Here is a 21,217-nt window from a genome sequence, read left to right as displayed (position 1 = left end):
AGAGGGGTGGCATTCTCCGGCATTGCTGTACATCATGAATTTACACTAGACGAATAAAGGTGTATTACTCATCTGATCATCAGTGACGCAAATAAGAGACAAAACCAATATTCATCGATGTAAATCCCATGATTTGATAAAAAAATTGCGTGGAATTTCTGATTAGTTCGGCTAGATGTGGTGACTACAAAAACACTCCCGTGTTCCAGCGATGCAATCCCTTTCTTGAGCTCGTATTGGTCGCATTCTCGACATCTCATGCAATAGAGTCAGCATCCTCATTCAATAAGTCATGCATGGTCTTTTTGTCAAGACGCAGAATACACAATAACTCAACTTTAACTTTACAAAAGGCAGGATCATAACTAAGTCATGAGTCCATCAGCGAGATCCAGTTCTCTAAATGCTGACGAGAAGATCTCCGTCTCTTTCTCTGGCTCTGGGTTCTTAGCAACTTACCAGCTGGGGGTAGTGCGGTGCTTTCTGAACCACGCGCCAACGGTACTGCACGTTGCACCGAGAGTCCTTGGTGCGTCCGCCGGTTCTCTGGTGGCGGCTGCTGTGGTATGCAAAGTGAGACCGGGTGAGAATATGTCTGCTTCATAAACTACGATGTGTGGTGTTAAGATAATTTCATTCTGTACGTCTCAGCATTGGGGATTGTGGTGCGTTTTGCTGTAAAAGACAGACTTTATATTACCTTTCAGTTTGCTACTCTGACTCTCAAAAACGTCTTTCAGAACGAGTTCTGGATGAGTTGTTGAGTTTCGTGCGGCAGTTGAGGGTGCTTGCATTTGGACCATGGCATCCGTCAGGGAATGTGTTGCATTGGATTGAGCGCATGATAAGAACCATTCTACCGCACGATGCGCACCGACTGGCCAGCGGGCGCCTTGCGGTAGCAATGACCAGAGTTCCAGATGGCAAGAACACCTTGGTGTCAAAATACGAGTCCCGTGAAGATGTGATACAAGTTAGTAGACCCGCACTGAATTTACTATTCCTTGTTTTCATTTTATCGGTAGGCTATTATGCTTTGATAACCCCTTCAGATCTTTAAAATGTAAGGTGTTCAGACGGACAGACTGGTGTTAAATATTCGCCGATTCTTATTTTCAGGGCTGGTTTTGTCTGCCAATAAGACAGCCAAATCAATACTACTTAGAAGTACAGCAGTGGACAAATTGCCTCCTACAATTTTCTTCCATATGTGCTGGTGACGCATGACAGTTATCAGACAACTTAATAAAAACGTGTTCAGATTTAAAGTTGATTTGTATATGACTGTCAAACATTTGATCATAAATGATTCTTTTTCTCCTAATGGAGGCACTATTGTGCAGCTGCTTTGTTCCTGGTTACTGTGGAATGGTGCCCCCAAGTTACAAGGGTGTGGTGAGTGCTCACTGTATTTTAAAAGGATCTAATCGAGAACAATGGCCAGACAGCATGGCAGTTTCTTGCTCTGAATTCAATGGGTGTGTATGTGTTCCAGCATTACGTGGATGGCGGCTTCACCAGCATTCAGCCGCAGAAAGGGGCGCCATCTAGTCGCACCCTCACCGTGTCCCCGTTCGCCGGCGAGATGGACATCTGCCCCCAAGGCCAAGAGAGCGCATCGTGGTACTGTGTGGTCGTGAGTGGAGCCTCCTTCAGGGTCAATGTGGCCAACGGGTTCCGAGCCATCCATGCTCTCTTCCCCTTTCATTTAGAGGTGAGAGAGCTGTACTCCCAACTTCAACCCTCATATGGCTCTGGAGAGCACACACACACCGAATTATATGAACTAACCTGACATACCGGTATGCCTTTTATTTGATTTTTTTTTTACTTTTCAGACTTTGGAAAAGGCCTACAGCAGTGGATACAGGGACACCATCCGTTTCCTCCACGACAGGAGTTAGTTTGAGTCTGATATCTTTACACTTCAGAACAGTTCCCCTTGCCAACAGCAAGAGTCTTTCTATTGCCAATAGGAAGAGATGCCATGTCGAAATGTTCTCTGATGCTTTGGTTTCTGAGGAGAGATTTATGAGTAAAGACTTATTATTTCCACCTGGTATTTTCATTCATATACAATAGTTGTTTCTCTTCTCTCCTTTTCTTTATCCCACCCGTCATCCCTTTCTCCCAGACTTGGTCTCGTACTTGTCTCTGCTCAAAACACCGACAGAATCCGGCCTGCCCCTGCCTCCTGACGGATGGACAGATCTAGGAGAAGACTGGGGGGAGGACACAGGGGGAGAGACAGAGGTAGGGGTGGAGGAGACGAATGGAGAAGGAGAGGAGGAGGAGGGAGAGGAGGAGGAGGAGGAGGAGGAGGAGGAGGAGGGAGAGGAGGAGGAGGACGGAGAGGAGGAGGAGGAGGGAGAGGTTGAACAGGAGAAGAAGAATAAACAGCTGGAAGATGGGGAAGACAAGCTGAGGATCTTTATGACTGACAGCAGAGACGGTCAGAGACGTGGCTCCCTTGTAGTGGATCTGGCAAGCCTGGAGCAGGATCTATACCTGCTCATGCCTGCCTGGTTACAAATGTGTATGACACGCACACACACACACACACACACACACACACACACAAACTAGTTTTACTGTCTCTCCTAGCAAGACCATTGGGTCAGTTGTATCTGTGTTTGTGTTTTAGCAATGCTCTGCAACATCCTGGCGTATCTAAGCTACAACAAATTGTTGTGGACCAACATGTCCATGCGATTGCTGTCATACCCGCTCCTACCCGTCACCCTGCCTCTCTGCCTTTTCCTCAGAAACATACCCAGGTAACCTTGCAAAACATACAACCGTTCAAACGTTCGGCACAACTTGATGTCATACTGACAGAATATAGTCTTGAAGTGACGTGTCTCTCTCTGCCTCCAAGCCGGGGAGGATGGGGGAGTGACCTGGGGGCGTGGCTGACACAGGCTCTCAATCTCACCTTCTGGGTGTGGCAGGACCTGAGGCAGTTCACCTTCTTCGTGGTTAACATCATTGTCTCCACCATCGAGAAGAACATGGAGGACTGGTGGGTTGTGAGGCTTTCACAAGAATGAAACGGCACAGCCTTTCCTTGAAAGAGTGCTACTTAAAAGCTGCCTTGAATGATGACACATTTAGTCATTTAGCAGACGCTCTTATCCAGTGCGACTTACAGTAAGTACAGGGACATTCCCCTGAGGTAAGTAGGGTGAAGGACACAAAGTTATGTTATTGGCACGTCCCGGAATCGATCCGGCATCTTTCTGATTACTAGCCCGATTCCCTAACCGCTTAGCCACCTGGCTACCATTGTATATGGAGGTTTCTTTCTTTATCTATAGCCTATCATTCTTGTGTAGCCCTACATGGTTTAGTACAAAGAATATATGTTGACCCTGCGCATGTGTGTGTCCTCTAAGGGTTGAGGTCGAGGTGGAGTATGACGGTCCAGTGGTGAGGCCTCAGGGACAGTGGAGCTCCAACCTCTGCCTTCACCTGTCCTCCTCCAGCCCCACCTCTCGCCACATGCCTTCTCCTCCTCCGGACCCTCTCCAGTACACCATCCTGTTCCGCCTCGATGTGGAGCCTGGAAAGGGAGGTGTGGATGAAGTCCCCAAACGACATCTCCATCGAGGGCTGAGAGATGGGGCTAAGCCAGGCTAAACTCTGGCTTGGATTCGGTCTGTTTGCTATGACTCAGCCATCTTGACAAAAGAACCACATTAGATGGATTGTTGAATTAAATCCTCATTATTTATGTATGTCTAAATAGTTTATATCTGCCCTATAAATGCCTGTCTGTTTGCTAAATTCCTACTTTTGCCAAAGATGAAACCCATCAATGTTTGTTTTACAATAGAGATATAACATTTGATATATTGGAATAAACATATTGGAAGAAACACATAACCAAACCATGTCTTATAGTCATTGACACATTTATGCGCTGTGGATTTTCAAACCCATAAGAAGCCTAGTTTGTGCCTGTAGAGATAGCATTCCCTGGCCTGGGCCTCACTTGTAGTCAGGAAGCTAGCCTGGGCCTCACTTGTAGTCAGGAAGCTAGCCTGGGCCTCACTTGTAGTCAGGAAGCCAGCCCTGTGTACCTGGTAGACAATACCCCCCTGTCAGAACCCCCTCATCCCACATCACAAATCTATTGGTTCCAGTTTCAAAACAAGTGTCCTGAGGAAACCATGCCTACTTTTCAGTGAATGCTTACGGTTGTAAAGGGCCAGCTAGGGCTGACAACACAAGGTTATAACAAACTGTACCGAATGTCATTTCTACAGCAGAGAGGGTGGTAAGTCATGTGTCAGGTCTGATCAGAACAGCAGACTCTTTCACTCCTCTCCTTCTTCGTTCTCTCCTTCTTCGCTCTCTCCTTCTCACCACCACAAACCTAAAGGGCCCAATTTGAGGTGGATTAGACATGGCTACTTGGACATGACCTAGCTACGGACGTGCCCCGTGGCCTGGACTGGCCTTTTGAAAACAAGACACAATCCTTCTGGAATGTTCTGTCGGTGGTATCTCAATCTGCTGATTTGGGCATGGTAAAGCAGAGGTAGATATGCTTTGGATGCAGTAAGTCACTTGAAGCCTGGAGGAAGAGAGAGAGAGAGAGAGATACGGAAGGGAATAGACGTTGGGAAGGGGGCTGATGAATCAGATATGATAGTCTGATAGCTGTTTAAACTTTTGCTTTCTCATGTCAGAGAAGGGCGGTGTGTTTAAAGCAACACCAAGAATGTGTCATATGAGACTGGAGAGGAGTTCTCAAACATGTGCACAAACACACACCCACACAAGCTCAGCATCCAGAGGGAGTAAAAGGGCCATGAGATTGAAGATTAGGTAGGTCCTATGCAACCTTCTATTTTTTTGGCCCAACCATATGTTCTGCAGCCAGCACCCAGAGCTACACAGCAAATCCTCTTTAAGTTCCTTTCGGCAAGCTCTTCTCTCTGAGCCAGATGCAGACTTTTCCCCCACAAATCTCAAAAGGCTTAAAGAGTTCTCTTTCCCTGTCCTCTCAGTCTCACTAGTTTTTAGATGGTACAGTGGGTTTTCCCAGTCATGTTAGTGTAAGCTGAGGAAATGCATGCAGTAATGCAATGTGGCCACACTGTGGGGCAGTGAGCACAAGAATGGAGGCACAGCTCTATACTGTAAGTGTGTGTGCGTGTGTGAGAAAGAGAGACAGCGAGAGAGAGACAGCGAGAGAGAGAGAGAGAGAGAGAGAGAGAGAGAGAGAGAGAGAGAGAGAGAGAGAGAGAGAGAGAGAGAGCGAGAGAGAGAGAGACAGCAAGTGAGCAACAGAGAATGATGATATATACGAACAAGGGAAAAGTAATAGTAAGAAATACTCAGCAAATACACAAATACAATGCATTTTGTGATCTAGCATTATTTAAAGTGAAACTTTCCGGCAAGTAGACTCCCTCCGACCTCTTAACACTACCATCATGATGACAGGCTGTGCAGTCTGTGCACTGACAACTACAGCTTTGGACAAAGTTGGGATACGGCAAAAATATCATCTTCACCAACACACATATATTTGAATATAGAACAAAATCTTATATTTGTCATCACTTGCTAGTCTTGAAAACATGGGTTTTGCAGCACAAAGTTTTGCAGCACAAAGTTTTGCAGCATCATTCAGCCAAAAGGAGATTGTGATGATGAACCCGACACATATCTGTAGAGGCTATTTGTTGAAAGAGAAACACTGTATTTGCCTCTTTTCGATAAATGTAGACCATGTCTTGGTGATCTGGTTATATCATTCTTATACACAGACACAGTATGACACACTTACAGGACACATAATCATGCACATCCACGCAAACACATCTGCTGCACCTCTCTGGCCAGCTAGCCATTGGGCACCGAATGCAACACTGTGTAGAGCTGAGAAAGGGCGATCATACACACACACACACACACTTTGGATCTCTCTCCCTCTCTCTCTCTCTCTCTCTCTCTCTCTCTCTCTCTCTCTCTCTCTCTCGAGTCCATTTTCACATGGTTGTGAAACACTTGTTGTTCTGGTTAGGCTGTGAAACAGTACACAACATCCCCACTGTAGGTTGTGAATGAAAAGTTACATTCTATGTGGTGTATACATTATATGTGGCGTATCCCAACTCTGTCCAAAGCTGTAGTTGTCAGTGCACAGACTGAACAGCCTGTCATCATGATGGTAGTGTTAAGAGGTCAGAGGGAGTCTACTTGCCGGAAAGTTTCGCTTTAAATAATGCTAGATCACAAAATGCATTGTATTTGTGTATTTGCTGAGTATTTCTTACTATTACTTTTCCCTTGTTCGTATATATCATCATTCTCTATCTGTGGTGTATACCACATAGAATGTAACTTTTCATTCCCAACCTAGAGTGGAGATGTTGTGTACTGTTTCACAGCCCAACCATAACAACAAGTGTGGAGAGTTTAAACAATCTTGCTCACACACAGGTCTATAGGACCTATTGTGTGAGCAATCATGTTGTTATTACATCTTAATGACACGTCTCTCTCTCTCTCTCTCTCTCTCTCTCTCTCTCTCTCTCTCTCTCTCTCTCTCTCTCTCTCTCTCTCTCTCTCTCTCTGTCTCTCTCTCTCTCTCTCTCTCTCTCTCTCTCTCTCTCTCTCTGTCTCTCTCTCTCTCTCTCTCTCTCTGTCTCTCTCTCTCTCTCTCTCTCTCTCTCTCTCTCTCTCTCTCTCTCTCTCTCTCTCTCTCTGTCTCTCTCTCCCAAATTTTTCCTAAAGGAATGTGACCTCCAATTCTATTCAAATGAGATTGTAAGTCAATGTTGAGCATTTCCTAAAATAGAGCTTTCACCGGCTGGACTCCCTGCAACCATGACATCAGGACAGGATCAGAACCTTTCGCTAATCCTCCCAGTGACAGAGCATAACATGGACAGACATGGCGCAGAAAGGACGTGGGTGTGCGGGGCGCTGACCAACGTTTTGTTGATTTGGAGAGATCCAAAATAGAGAGAGAGACAGATCAATAAATGAATGAAAGAATTAGAAGAGAAGGAACCAGGGAGGGAGGGAGGGAGGGAGGGAGGGCAGGGAAGCAGATGTCAAAGTTCCAGACACACACACAAACATTGCACAAACCATTTAAGCACTAAACACATAATCTAGTAAACACACCCGTTTAACGACATCAACAATCAGGGTTCATAGAGGGGGTTTGCATGTGTGGCATGTGTGTGCGCGTGTGTGTGCGTGTGTGTGTGCGTGCAAGTGACAGGAGCAAAGTGCTCCTCCATCAAATGTTAAACGTATCCAGACACGGATGCTGATGGCTCAGGGGCCAGCTGTGGTTAACTATGGATGAGGGGAGAGGACAGGAGAGAAGGGAAGGGTTGAGCAGGGTGCCCGCCTTCACCAATCAGGGGTTGAGGAGGGCGGTAGTCACGGAAGGGCCAGCGATAACCAGTTTTTTTGGTGAGATCATGGGGCTTACCTACGTACAGTGTTTGGAGGATTAGATGTATTGAGTTAGCTGGCTTATCTGACCCCAGGTCTACTGATCTCGGGCCCAGCCTCTGGTGTCCATGTCCCACACTCTTAGAGGTGTGTGTCTGGGTTTGTGTGTGTGAGTGTGTGTTCCCTCTAGGAGGAAAACCCTTTTAACTTTGACCCATATTTTCCACAACCACTGAACCAGACTAACGTGGCGGAGCGCGGTGCTCTTATTCATCTTTTTCTTTTCCCCTTCCTCTCTCTCGCTTCCTTCCTCGAATACTCTCACACACATGCGGTACTCAGACTAAACCAACCACTCATGCTCATTTGAATGAGCTCCTAGCTCAGCGGCACTCATCTGAACACTCACCAGAGAGCGCGTGTGCTTGAACTGAACATGAGCGGTACACAAGGTTTGTGGTTGGGGTTCCACCTTTCACCAGACAAACAGTCCCTCCAGCACTAGAGTATTGCCTCACAACCCAGACTGTGACATGACAACCCAACTCACTGAGGACTCAGCCTGGCCTTCAGGGGAGGAACTTAGTCACAGGGGCACCAGCAGATACAGATTCGAAAGGTCATAGGTAAAGCAAAAGAAAAAAAGACTCATTCATCAAGTGTTCAACCTTCAGTTTGTGTCTCTATGTTGCTGCTTTGTAATTAGGCCTTGGTGAGGTAGCAGTTTTGATGTTTAGCTTGACAATGACCTTGAAAAAACCCGCCACGCGATGTCTACCTGCCATTGGCTGGATTCTTTCTGATCGCAAAGCCAGGCGACAGTATTGCCTTGGACCAGTCATCAAGTCATCCAAAGATAATTGAACAGTGTCATAGAAAGACTTCTCTGGGAGAGGTTTAGAATATATACAAGAGAATATCATATGCTGAGGGAGGGGTGAGGGAGTCGGGCTAGTAATCAGAAGATTTCCGGATCGATTCCCCCGCCGTGCCAACTGATGTTGTGTCCTTGGGCAAGGCACTTGCCTCGGGGGGAATGTTCCTGTACTCACTGTAAGTCGCTCTGAATAAGCGCGTCTGCTAAATGACTAAATGTAAATGTAAATTATCATCCTGCCCCTAAAAAGCTTGAAGTGTTCAGCCAAGGGTCTCTTTCTAGTGTTGCAGCCTGCCAAGCTGACCAAGCCTCGATCTGGGACTAAACTCTCGTTGCCTAGACCTGCTACTGGTCCTGCGACTGGCTCCCTGAATCTGTCCATCAGCTCTCATAGATCCCCTGCTAGCCGTTGCAGAGAGCTCACGCACACTGACAAATCTGCACGTTTATAATCTTGCACTCGCATAATATTGCACACATACACACAAGGAATTTCGAGGAGCTTGTGGTGTTTTATGAAACCCATCGTCATGCCATCAGCATGACCTAGACTGGAGAAAAAAGGCTTTCTGGGATTGGCTCTAGTTGCTTCTATGTTACTGTCCATAACAAATAATATGTGATAATCCTATTGTTGAAAACAAAGGCAGTTGAGTATTTTTGGAGTGCCAGACGGAAATAATCTTGTGGGATGATATGAGATTAACCTCCTGGTGTTCTTTTAAATACACACCCTCCACACACAGAACTCTGACTCGTAGAGAGATGTAAGTATACTTAATAATGCACACCCACCCACCCCTGCTCACAACGTGTGTGTGGCTTCAATGAGGAAGCTGTTCTTTCACTGCCCTTCTTGTCGAGTCCTATGGATATGTGTGTTCATGCGGGTGCATGTTGTGAGTGTGTATGTCACTACAGGCCTGAAACAGCATGCTGGAATGTTTCTGTCAAACTTAAAGATGCATGAGCGCGTTTCATCTTTAACGAGATACGGAAAGTTCCACGCGGCTGCGGCGACACGGGGGAGGGAGGAAGACAGAGAGAGGGAGAGAGGGACGATGGAGAGGGAGAGAAAGGTTAGGGCTCGGTCTGATCCGGTGGAGAGAGCCTGCGTGAGGAGGAGAATCCAGACAGACGGGCTATTACTGTCCTCACCGGGCCTCTCTGTGTCAGTGTCTGTGACCGATTTATGGAGGGGCGTGTGTGTTGAGGGGCATGTGTGTGTGGAGGGGTGTGTGTGTGGAGGGGTGTGTGTGTGTGGAGGGGCATGTGTGTGTGGAGGGGTGTGTGTGTGTGTGTGTGGAGGGGCACGTGTGGAGGGGCATGTGTGTGTGGAGGGGCGTGTGTGTGTGGAGGGGTGTGTGTGTGTGTGGAGGGGCGTGTGTGTGTGGAGGGGCGTGTGTGTGTGGAGGGGTGTGTGTGTGTGTGCAGGGGCGTGTGTGTGTGGAGGGGCGTGTGTGTGTGGAGGGGTGTGTGTGTGTGTGGAGGGGTGTGTGTGTGTGTGTGTGGAGGGGCGTGTGAGTGTGGAGGGGCGTGTGAGTGTGAGGTGAGGGGGTGCTCAGTCACTTTCACACAAGCCCAAATCTATAATTAACTGTGTTTCACAGGTAATAAAAGGCATATTTTGGAGTGTTGCCACAAGGCCTGGATACAGACAGTTTCCTAAAGTGTGTGCTGGATGTTGTTAATACAACTGCGGAATCAGAGGGCCACTGAGTACACCTCAGTCTCATGTTAGTGACTAAAATATAGATTCATTTCCAGAACGCAGATGTGATGTTGCTGGGTTAGGATTAGTAATGGGTAAGGGTTAGTACTGGGTTAAGGTTAGTACTGGGTTAGGGTACTGGTTGATGGCCCTGACCTTACCTGACTTCACCCTACCTGTAACTAGACAGATAGATAGACACAAACCTTATTGCCACACAACAATGACAACTAGTCCTTTATTAAACCCCAACATCCCATAAAAATCCTTACCTCTCCCTAAGGACACTAATCCTGAGCCATGGATGGAGCAAGCCTTGCACAAACATCCAATCCTAAATTAAAGCGATCTGGTAATAAAGTGAGGGGAGAAGATTAGGACAGGAAGACAGTTCCAGAGTGTGTCATCCGGGTTGAGTGCCACGCCCCTCTCTCTCCTGGTCTAATCGACATGGAGGAGGGAGGGCTTAGGAGACCTGGTTATTTGCTTCACTATTCTGCTGGAGTGTGGTAAGAGAGGACTATGCTGCAAGTAGTTGATGTTTCAGCGCACACACACGCACACACACACACACTAACCGTGTGTTACGCTGTAGACCAGACAACATCTGCTGTGAACAAGCTGATTGAGTTGGCAAATGTAATCACCTCTATCCCTTCCTGACTTCCCAGATGAACCTTCTCCAAATTTAGACAAACGGGGACAGCCAAGTAACGGGAGGTGCGACAGTCAAATCCAAAGCCTCATCTAGTCTCGATGGTCGTCATGCACACCCCTTTTTGCTGTTGCTGAACACAGAACTAAAGAGCGTGCCTGCCCTTGTGAACACTGTGGCATTTCTAAACACGCGTGTGGATGACACGGGCTGTTAACACATGCATGGCCTATCAATAAACATCAGTATGGAAAATGCATACTGTGCACGTACACAAACATTTGCACATACACAAGCATACATACACACACACACACACACTATTTTCAGGATGGCTTTGCCAGGATATGAAGCCAGAGTGTAATAGAATGTATGATGGTATGAGGTGTGATTTCTCCTTTGCAAGTTTAATGAAGTCCTATCCTGCTCCACAATCTCCACTATAACAGTCTGTGTTGCATCTCATGCTTGGGTATGTCATGCCATAAGGAGACATGTTTGCACGAATAACTCTTCATGCCCTGGTTCTTTAGAGAACCTATTAAGGAAAACCCACAAACGTTTTTCGAAGTGCGTTCAGTTCCTGTGTAACTTGTGTATGCACAGAATTATTCATTGACATACCTGTTCCATTCCCTGCATCGTTGGCATAGAAACGGGCCCTTCCTGTAATATTTAGAATGTTATGTTATCTTCTGTCATTTTCAAATATGGTCTTAACATAACATAAGGGAGTCAGGTGGCTGAGCGGTTAGGGAATCAGGCTAGTAATCAGAAGGTTGCCGGTTCGATTCTGTGTCAAAATGACGTTGTATCCTTGGGCAAGGCACTTCACTCTACTTGCCTCGGGGAGAATGTCCCTGAACCTCCTGTCTAGATTAGAGCGTCTGCTAAATCACTAAATGTAAATGTAACTAAAGCATTGTCCGTCTAATAAAGGACAACCACATTTCTTTTTTACAAAGGAATGAATAGCATGTATGAAATGAAACACTGCCTCCACATACATATTGAGCCCTGGCCCAGGTAAAGTGCACAGGTGAGTACTGCAGGTGGATTGTGTAAAGGATGGTGTCACAGGGGATGACATGGCTCCACAGTGCCAGGTAAGGCTGTCAAGGCCACCCGGGTTAGCGGCTCGCTAGCAAACAGACCCGTGTCATCCTGAGAAGGCCTCAGGTCCTGTGACGACATGGCCTGCTTCCAGAGGTGAAGCCTCGTGAGCAGATACAGGGCCCGCCGCTGACCCACATCCCTCTTCCGAGTGACCTGGATTCACCGTCTTCAGACGAGTGTGTGTGTGTGTGTTCGGTCTGCTCTCAGGTTACAGTGAAAGCAGAGACAGGTTACAGATACAGTGGTAAAGCAATTCGCAGAACCCAGCAAAGAAACACACACACACTGCATACGCCATATAGCATTTAGTACTATATATGTTTTTTTTAACTGTCTCTTTCTTCATGACAGAAAATACCACAGGACATACATTAAATATTTGCACAAAGATGTAGTACACAGATAAATTATATCTTCTATCATCTATACAGTGTAACGGTCTCCATACAACTGAAAATAGTTCCCTTTTTGAAAAGATAAAGACAAGAGAAAGCTTTCTTAAATCAAAGGCTTGAATAGTTAATAATGGGTTGCAGGTAGGCCTGTTAAACAAGGGTTAGTTTCGAAAGTCATAAAAACCAAAAATCTACTTTTCGATTATCTATTAGAGTACTGCAATTTAGATTTGTGTCAAGAGTGGTTTCACGTCTCTCTAATCTGATGTAAAATGTTTGAAAGTATTTACTTCTTTGTATTATTGTGGTTAAAATATGTTTGACCCCTTTCACAAAACGCTTATACAATGACATCATTCATGATGAAATATAGACAGCTAATGAGATGCTGATGGGCCCACCATTATCAGTTCATGAGGAGTATACTTGTACACGCACATGAGATTCTTTACATACATTATTTGAATTTTTTAAAGTTTTTTTATAGGTTAGATTATAATCCTGGTAAAGTAATACATTTACCAGCATTTACCAGCATGCATTGTTTTCATCCAGTATGTTGACAACATCAGAAGTTTCCAAAGTTACACCACATATTAAAAGGCACTCACTGTCAGTCCTTAGTATGATTGAATAGCTAAACTGTTAATAGTAGTAAAACTGTAATAACTAAAGTAATCTAGAAGTAGTTTTACCAACTACAAACAAATAAGTACATTTGAGTATAATAAATAACTTAATCATGAAGTAATTACAGTATTCTTTATGTAATGATTAATGTAGAGAACGCTAGAACCAGAAGGTACACAAACTGGTCAACAAAACATTTAAACATACACTTTGCCTTGAATCTGGGATACTGTCATATGAAGGATGCTGTCTTAACACTACTCTGAAAGATGTAGGACCTGGAGGTAAATCGATCGATAACGTTCTGACTTAGTTACTGAATGAAAACGCATGTAATGTACCAATCTAATATAGGCTGTTGTTATTTACATGGTTGCCAGATGTAACTATTTGCATGGATGCTAACAGTAAATGTATGTGCACAAGAGGAAACGGTTGTCCATTCTAACCATCATTGCCAACCTTATAAAGAATCTACCTAATCATAAATGATGATCCATTCCTTGTTGACATCTGCTACTAGTGGTGTCCCAAACTGAAAAGCCATTCTCCAGAGTTAATACAAAAAGTTTGTTCAGGTAAAAAAAATCTCTTCCGGTTGGGCGTCTCTCCTCTGTCCTCACAGGCCAGTGTAATTTCTTTTGTCACTTTGCCAGGTCCCATTGGCCTTGTTCAATGAGGAGCAGCTCCCTTGCTTGGCTTCCACGTCTGACTTCATGGCCTGCTCCACAGCAACCACCAGCGGCGGCGGCTTGTCCTCGCCCTCCGTCTCGCGGTGGTAGAAGTAGTTGAAGTTGGACACGATGACGGGCACGGGCAGGGCGATGGTCAGCACGCCGGCGATGGCGCACAGGGTGCCCACCATCTTGCCCCCCATGGTGATGGGACACATGTCCCCGTAGCCCACGGTCGTCATGGTCACCACGGCCCACCAGAAGCCGTCGGGGATGCTGACGAACTGCGTGCTGGGCTCGTCCACCTCGGCAAAGTAGATGGCGCTGGAGAAGAGGATGACCCCGATGAAGAGGAAGAAGATGAGCAGGCCCAGCTCGCGCATGCTGGCCTTGAGAGTCTGGCCCAGGATCTGGAGCCCCTTGGAGTGGCGCGAGAGCTTGAAGATACGGAACACCCGCACCAGACGGATGATGCGGAGGATGGCCAGCGACATGTTCTGGCTCGAGTTCTCCTGGGGCGTGGTGATCAGCTCCGTCACTACGGTGACAAAGTAGGGGATGATGGAGACCAGGTCGATGACGTTCATGAGGTTGTGGAAGAAGTCGCTCTTGCTGGGGCACACCATGAAGCGCACGCACAGCTCGAAGAAGAACCACACGATGCAGGCCGTCTCGATGATGAAGAAGGGGTCGGAGAACGGGGAGGTGACGGCAGGGGACGGGCCACCCGATTGGTTGAAGGGCTGCATCGCCATGGGAATGATCCGGTCCATTTCCTCCCGGAACTCAGGGAGCGTCTCTACGCAGAAGATGATGATGGAGATCACGATGACAAAGACGGACACGAGCGCCACGCCGCGCGCCGCGTTGGAACTTTCCGGGTACTCGAACAGCAGCCAGAACTGCCGGTGCACTTCGTTGGTGGGCAGAGGGATCTCCGCCTCTTTGATAAAGCCCTCGTCTTCCCTGAACTGCTCCATGGCCTCACTCCCCAGCTCATAGAACAGAATCTCATCAGCAAACACGTCCAACGGAACATTGGCAGGACGTCGAATCTTCCCTCCGGACTGGTAGTAATACAAGATCCCGTCAAAACTCGGCCGGTTCCGATCAAAGAAATACTCATTCCTCATGGGGTCAAAGTAGTCCATCCTCTTCATGGTGTCTCCTAGGAGCGTTTCGGGGAACTGGTCCAGGGTCTTGACTTGAGTCTCGAAGCGAAGGCCAGCGATGTTGATGATGACCTTCTGGTCGCCGTCATCCAGGCCCTGCTTGTCCACAAACAGGTCCTCGCAGCACTCCTTGGCCAGCCTGCTGAAGATGGCCTCGCTCTGAGACCCCTCGCTGTTCAGCAGCAGCCTCCAGTTGGAGATGATGCTGGCGCAGCTGGGGCGGCCTCGCCTGCCTTGAGGCGGCCTGGTGGGGGAGCCGGGCGCGGCCCCCCTGAGGGGCGAGGGCGAGGGGCTGTGGTGGGAGGGGGTCGAGGCCAGGCATGAGGTCTGAGGAGGGCGGAGGTGGAGGTTGCTCCCAGGACCGTGATCCGGGGGCATGTCCAGGGTGAGGGCGGTGGTCTCATTGGGGTAGTCTGGGTTGTCCAGCTCGTCCTCCAGGCTGCTGTTGATGTCGACCAGGCTCTCGAAGTCCACCAAAGCCACATCCATGACTGCTGCTGGTCAGCCACCGCCTGGCTCAAGGCCCCAGGCTAGGAAGACGCCAGGGGTTGAGGATGTACGGCTCGGGAAGCAGAACCGAGAGTGGTGCGTGTGCTATAGGACAGGAACACAGCCACACCACCTTTCTCCCTTGGACACCTACACAGAGAGAGGGGTAGAGGGAGAGAGAGGGAGATGGAGCGAGAGAGAGGGAGATGGAGAGAGTGAGAGTAAGAGGGAGAGGGAGGGAGAAAGAGGGAGCGAGAGGGTGAGAGAGCATTAGAGCATTTGATGGGTCACATAGATGGAAATTGGGACAAATAGCAAATCAGAAAAACAATATTTATTCATCACTGACGCAGTCATTTGTCTGAAGATCTCGAAACATTTAGTCCTACTCTAGCCAACATTTCCCTGGTCGATATCTTGTTAATTCCAGGCATCAAGCAGTCTGCTGTGACCCTGATAAGAGATGAGATGGAAGCACTGGGTAACTGGGGCTCCCTCTGCATGCATCAGTGCATTATTAACCTGCTAGGTGTAGTGATCGTGTGCCTCCTCGGGGCCACTCAGGACTCGCATGTAAACAGCTTCTGGGAACCTCGTCAATGTTTCAGACCCGGTGACATCATGCCTTGAATGTTTTTTTACAGGGGTTGCTGTATGTTGGGTTCTGTAATTAGGTGTGCGTTGGTCTGATGTACTGATTAAAAAAAGGCAAACATTGAACAGGATCATCGTCTTGTGGCAGACACCTTGTGTGTTTGTGTGAGTGTGTGTGCTGACGCCTGCAGATATTTAATTACTGTAAAGACTCCAGATGAGTCACCACCTAAACCACAGCTGACTATACCACAGCTGACTATACCACTGAGAGAGAGAGAGAGAGAGAGAGAGAGAGAGAGAGAGAGAGAGAGCCAGAGAGAGAGAGAGAGAGAGAGAGAGAGAGAGAGAGAGAGAGAGAGAGAGAGAGAGAGAGAGAGGGGCAGACCGGGGGTGAGCGGCTGAGATGATGACATGATAAGTGTTAGGAGGACAAGAACTAGGAGGAGGGAAGAGGGGAGTAGAAGGACTCAGGAATTGGGGTTAAGATAGGTCAGAAACGAGGGAATAAAAATAGAGCAAAGGAACTGATGGGATGAGGACGGGCAGAGCATGAAGACTGATAATGTGGGGAAAACAAGGGCCGAAAAGAGTGTGGCGCTTCTGCCTCTGCGTGTGTCTGTGTGTGTGTACGTGAGTGTGTACGTGTGTGTGTACGTGTGTGTGTGTACGTGTGTGTGTGTACGTGTGTGTGTACGTGTGTGTACGTGTGTGTGTACGTGTGTGTGTACGTGTGTGTGTACGTGTGTGTACGTGTGTGTGTACGTGTGTGTGTGTACGTGTGTGTGTGTTTCTTAGCGGCTGATGATGATGATGATGATGATGATGAAACACTTTCTAGGTGAAAGGGGTGAAGATTTAAAAGAACTGTTTTAAGGATCAGTGAAAGGAAGGTAGAAGTGGTCCTCTGCTACAGGGACCGGGATGAGTCAGGCCGCAGCCCACACAGATGACGTCAAACACACAGCAAGCTGTACGGAGACCTTGGAAAAGTACCCTTCAAGTATCATTGTATACAACTTGGATTTAAAAGTATCACAGAAAAAATCGTGACACTGCAAGGATGAAAACTGAGATGTAACGAATAACAGTAATCAGGGGACCTTCTATTCTATTCTGTTGTTCTGTTCCACCATTATGAAACAACATTAAGAATGAGACCAAACTGACCGTCACTTAAGCTATCCCAGGATCAATACTTGATCATTAGCTCAACCTTATACAGCTCAGAGCTGTGAGTGTAGAATGGATTTCTTTACCCGACATCAATATCTGGAATTAGTTGAATGCGTCACCCTCAATGTCAGTTTCGGAAAGCATGCCGAGAAACTTTCTGGGTCCCTCTCCGATACCAAAGGGCAACAAAGATGAAACATCTTTGAAACATCTTAAATGATCACATTTTGAGGTCATGTGACCCATGTGTGCTTTGTTGAAAATCCTTCCCCCCTAAATGGTTTCAATCACAATACAACCGTAAACAGTCGCAGGGATTCTGGGTAATGAAACTATTACTATTCAAATCTGTATTCAAAGCTTATTTTGCTTAGCTTGCCTGTTTCTCTCAAAACTAACTCTGACATCTTTAGACATAAACAAACATTCGCTTAAATCACACAGAATCACAGAGAGATTCCAATCCTCACTGACACAATAACAAATTCACACACACACAAACAAATCCACAGACCCACTCTCCTCTTACCTTCCCCAGCTGAGATCACGACACAGCTTGTGAGTGTGACAAAGAGGGAGAGAGAGAGACAGGAGGGCCTTGTAGATTGGGCTAGCTGTCTCTCTTCCTGCTCCCTCCTGCCACCTCCGCATTTGGGATCAGGGTGGCTGATCACAACCTCCATTGGGTAACCCTATGCTGGGGAGAAACTAGAGCTGAGGCAAAGGCCACACACACACAACACACACACACACACACACACACACAAAGTCTTACACGCAATACACAAACAGACACGCATGCTTGAGCGCACATCAATGCACACTTTGTGAACCCTATACATTTGAGAGAGAAAAAACAAGACAACGTTTAAAGCCTGGTTCACACAGAACAGCTGCGGACACTGGTTCTAGAATACAGAAATAGTTCAAAAACATTTGATATGAAACTAGAAACTTCAGGTTCAGAACTTTTCATGCGGGAATTGGACACAAAACTATTTGTTTTTGTGAAACGGCAAGGAAATCTGTCTCTGCTCAATAACTTTTCATGTGCACCTGCTGTATTCAGCTGCACTCACATCAGCTCAATGTCATATTACTATGATGTACACAGCTTAGAAGTGTGGCCTTTTGAATAAATTAAAAAAGAACAAATCGGAAAAGGGAAAATTACATTTGTCATCAAAGTATGTGAGTCAAACAATCCAAGCTGAATCATGTACTGTAACTTATAACTGTGGACACTAAAAGCTTTCTAGACTGGAACTTGGGAGTCTCAAACCCTGACTTAGGCCTACTTTTCACACACACTTTTCACACACATTCACACACACACACACACCAGCCCTCGTCATGCCTGACTCACTTACAGTGCTATCTAAATACTTAATGTTTAACAACTTGATTAAACAGCTCAACATGACACAAAAGAAAGAGAGAGGACCGGCAGAGAGAAAGAGAGATGAGAAAAGGAAGGGTGAAAGCTACAGTACTGTTCTGAAGTTGGCCGGCCTATATACACTCTGACAACCTCAACCAATCACAACTCACCTCCCTCTCACTCGCTTTGGGATGCATTTGCAGGCCCACAAAGGAGTTGGGAGGAAACAGCATGCCTGACTTGATAAGCACAATTAAACATATGTATATTTAGGATCTATTCATTTTAGGATATGTGTTTGATCATTAACCCAAACTGTTCCCTAGTAACGACTGAATCAAACGCCCCTAGATACAGTACACTGTCATAACTTTCTATCTCTTTCCATTCACGTCCCTCTCAAATGCCTCACGCCCCATGAGGAGTGCTGGAGGTTCACCTCTGACCCCTGGGTAGGGTCATGCATGCCCGGCTTTGGGCCTCAGGTTGCAGTAAAAGTCACATCATAAACGGTCAGGTGACACGTCCGGGGTTAGCGAAGCCACGGGACGGTGCATGTCCCCTCCCAATCAGCCGGAGATCCTAGTCACCATGCTGTGAAACACTTGTCCAACTTGTCATAGAACATCAAAACGAGGCAGTGGAGGAATGCAAGGCAGCCAAGTCATGCTAACCCAGCGGCCATTTTAGTGGGTAAGCCGTCTGGCCTGTCTTCACCGTAAGGCCCACGTGGTGGAAGTCTCGTTAGTGCTACTCAATCAAAATCTATTGACAGGACCAGGAGGATGTTCTTAAGTTCTATTTGCCTTCCTGTCATAAAATGAGAATAGCCACTTAAAGGCAAGCGTAATTTGTTTTTGAGCTGTTAGGTCAAGCTAAGGGTTTTTTGAGGGCTCTTGTGCAGAGCTGAAAGTCTTCAAGGTCTCGATAGATTAGATAGTAAGTAAACAATCAGCTGTTGTAGTCAACTTGGCTGCAGAAGAAATGGGAAAGAGTGAAGACCTGAGTGACATTGACACGGGCCAAAATGTTCTGGCCAGACGTTTGGATCAGAATCAAGTTTAATCGCCAAGTAACTGTACACAAATAAGGAATTTACTTTCAGAGCATCTTGTCAAGGATCGCAAGCAAAGTAGTGTGTGGAAAAAGTGACATTAGCTGTGTCTCATGTGAACGGCCCTTGAAGTATTAAACACTCCAACTTCAAACTTACAAAAAAATGCTTTCTGGTGAAAAGTTGGATGGGAGATATCATGAATATTCATTCTGGGGTCAACGAAATGCACGAGTGAAGTGACACTTTGAAATGCCCAATTATGTTAATAATGCAGGCCAGCTGGATACAAATAGACATTTGCAACAGATATGTCGTACGATGTTGTGGATTTCTTTGAGGTGCAAACATGTCCTAAATCCGAATGCTAAAACAGTCCAGTGGCAGCAGGAACTACATGCACAGACACACTCCCTGCATTTCTGCTGTCAACTAGTCTACTAGCCTGTACACTGAGGTAATGAAAGCTATACTTTCTTGTTTACAGTTTGTGACTTGATGAGAGAGTATTCATGTTATACCGTAGGCCTTGTGTTATTGCAAAGCTATTGTATGGCTGTTGCCCTTTACTTCCAGTGACAGACGATTTATGTGAGAAAAGTCCTTGTTCTCCTTCATACATATGGATGTTTCCTTCCCCTCCCTGGATACTCTAGTCTAGCCTAGTAGAAAGATAACAAGAAAGAAGACAGAGGGAGATAGGGGAGGAGAAAGAAAGAGTGACAGAATCATAATTTACGCTGAGCATTATGAATCTGGGGCACATCCACTTCTACAACACACTGCAACTTTTATCATTACAGAACGCTTTTAACCAAACAGGAAGCAATGCTTTTTAGATCCGGAGGTTTTTCCCAAAGTGATACAGATGGATTCGCAGGAACTGAATGGAGAAAATAAATGGTGTGTGTGGTTCACGTTTAGCTTCACATTTCTGTGGGGGAGCGCAGAAAGTATTCTGAGAAAACGTTTTCCAGATGTTCAGTTTGCCATCAAATTCTAATAAATGTAAGTAAAATTACACAAGAAATGTCCTCAAATTACCATCCTGCCATAAATTACATTTAAAAATCCTGTTTTAATTACAATCAAATTGAATCTGTGTGTCAGGTTTCATTAGTTTGCCATATCTGAACATCCTGTCGTCACCAAACGACAGTATCCTCAGAAAAAAATGAATCAAGAGAAGAGCAAGGGTGAGTGGGTTGGACTTAACTGCGAGAGAAGGGCAGCTGTACAATAAGGGTGTTAAGCAGTGCAGTGTTGAGGGCCCTCACTAGACAACTGGCTATTAATACAAGGAGAACCATGGGGTGCTCAGCTAAAAACACACTCCATTCCACCACACACACACACACACACACACACACACACACACACACACACACACACACACACACACACACACACACGGACACCTAAACACCAGTGATGATTTTGTTTGCCCTTATCCACCAGCCTCAAACTCATCTACATTTAGTAGAATCATTTAAATCAACAGCTTGTTCTATATAGTCTCTCTTTTTACCGAACAGCAATTGATGTACTATTTATTTAAAAAGCAAATATAGGCTAAGGGTTAAAGTTAGGGTTAAGGTTAGGGTAGATGTTGGGTTGAGGGTGAATTCCTTAAATGTTTGGAAGAAAACAACTGTGTTGTGTAGATAATGCTGGTCATATTGTAAATGCTGAACTTGCATCCAAAAGAAATTGAGACTGAACTGGACTGTGTTTCCCCCCCCCAAAAAACAATAGATAACCTTGAAAAGCCCATAGCATTGCTGACTTAACTAAAAGGTCTATGTAGTCAGTAGCTTGGTGTTAAGAAGTCTATGCTAGGCACAGTTGCGTTGACTAAAACGAAGTAC

The 21,217-nt window shown here is 46.2% G+C and overlaps 2 protein-coding genes across 2 annotated transcripts; one reads left to right on the top strand and one right to left on the bottom strand.

Annotated features, from left to right (window-relative positions):
- The first annotated feature begins 226 nt into the window (after positions 1-226).
- Positions 227-3,890, top strand: LOC146251648 (patatin-like phospholipase domain-containing protein 5). Its single transcript, XM_084681352.1, has 10 exons — positions 227-583; positions 741-973; positions 1,330-1,395; positions 1,496-1,714; positions 1,839-1,899; positions 2,135-2,262; positions 2,356-2,536; positions 2,645-2,777; positions 2,879-3,022; positions 3,396-3,890. The coding sequence occupies exons 1-10, from the start codon at positions 373-375 to the stop codon at positions 3,637-3,639; spliced, it is 1,620 nt and encodes a 539-aa protein (XP_084537478.1). The 5' UTR covers positions 227-372; the 3' UTR covers positions 3,640-3,890.
- An 8,186-nt stretch (positions 3,891-12,076) lies between these two features.
- On the bottom strand, positions 12,077-17,483 carry LOC146251647 (potassium voltage-gated channel subfamily A member 10-like). The gene is made up of 2 exons (XM_084679682.1): positions 17,444-17,483; positions 12,077-15,294 (listed from the first exon to the last, which is right to left on the bottom strand). The coding sequence occupies exon 2, from the start codon at positions 15,142-15,144 to the stop codon at positions 13,429-13,431; it is 1,716 nt and encodes a 571-aa protein (XP_084535808.1). The 5' UTR covers positions 15,145-15,294; positions 17,444-17,483; the 3' UTR covers positions 12,077-13,428.
- Between the last annotated feature and the right edge of the window lie 3,734 nt (positions 17,484-21,217).

The sequence above is a fragment of the Hypomesus nipponensis genome, chromosome 18 (genome assembly GCF_054491055.1).
Source record: "Hypomesus nipponensis isolate SF chromosome 18, ASM5449105v1, whole genome shotgun sequence".
Lineage (NCBI taxonomy): Eukaryota > Metazoa > Chordata > Actinopteri > Osmeriformes > Osmeridae > Hypomesus > Hypomesus nipponensis.
The sequence above is the reverse complement of the archived record's forward strand: the minus strand, read 5'-3'. Positions and strand labels throughout refer to the sequence as shown.

What these genes read in the sequence shown, in the direction of transcription:
- LOC146251648 (XM_084681352.1), top strand. Translation starts at nt 373, where the DNA reads ATGAGTCCATCAGCGAGATCCAGTTCTCTAAATGCTGACGAGAAGATC. An exon ending in CCCCAAGTTACAAGGGTGTG is followed by an intron (nt 1,396 to 1,495) that starts GTGAGTGCTCAC and finishes TATGTGTTCCAG; the next exon opens with CATTACGTGGATGGCGGCTT. An exon ending in CCGTTTCCTCCACGACAGGA is followed by an intron (nt 1,900 to 2,134) that starts GTTAGTTTGAGT and finishes CCTTTCTCCCAG; the next exon opens with ACTTGGTCTCGTACTTGTCT.
- LOC146251647 (XM_084679682.1), bottom strand. Translation starts at nt 15,144, where the DNA reads ATGGATGTGGCTTTGGTGGACTTCGAGAGCCTGGTCGACATCAACAGC.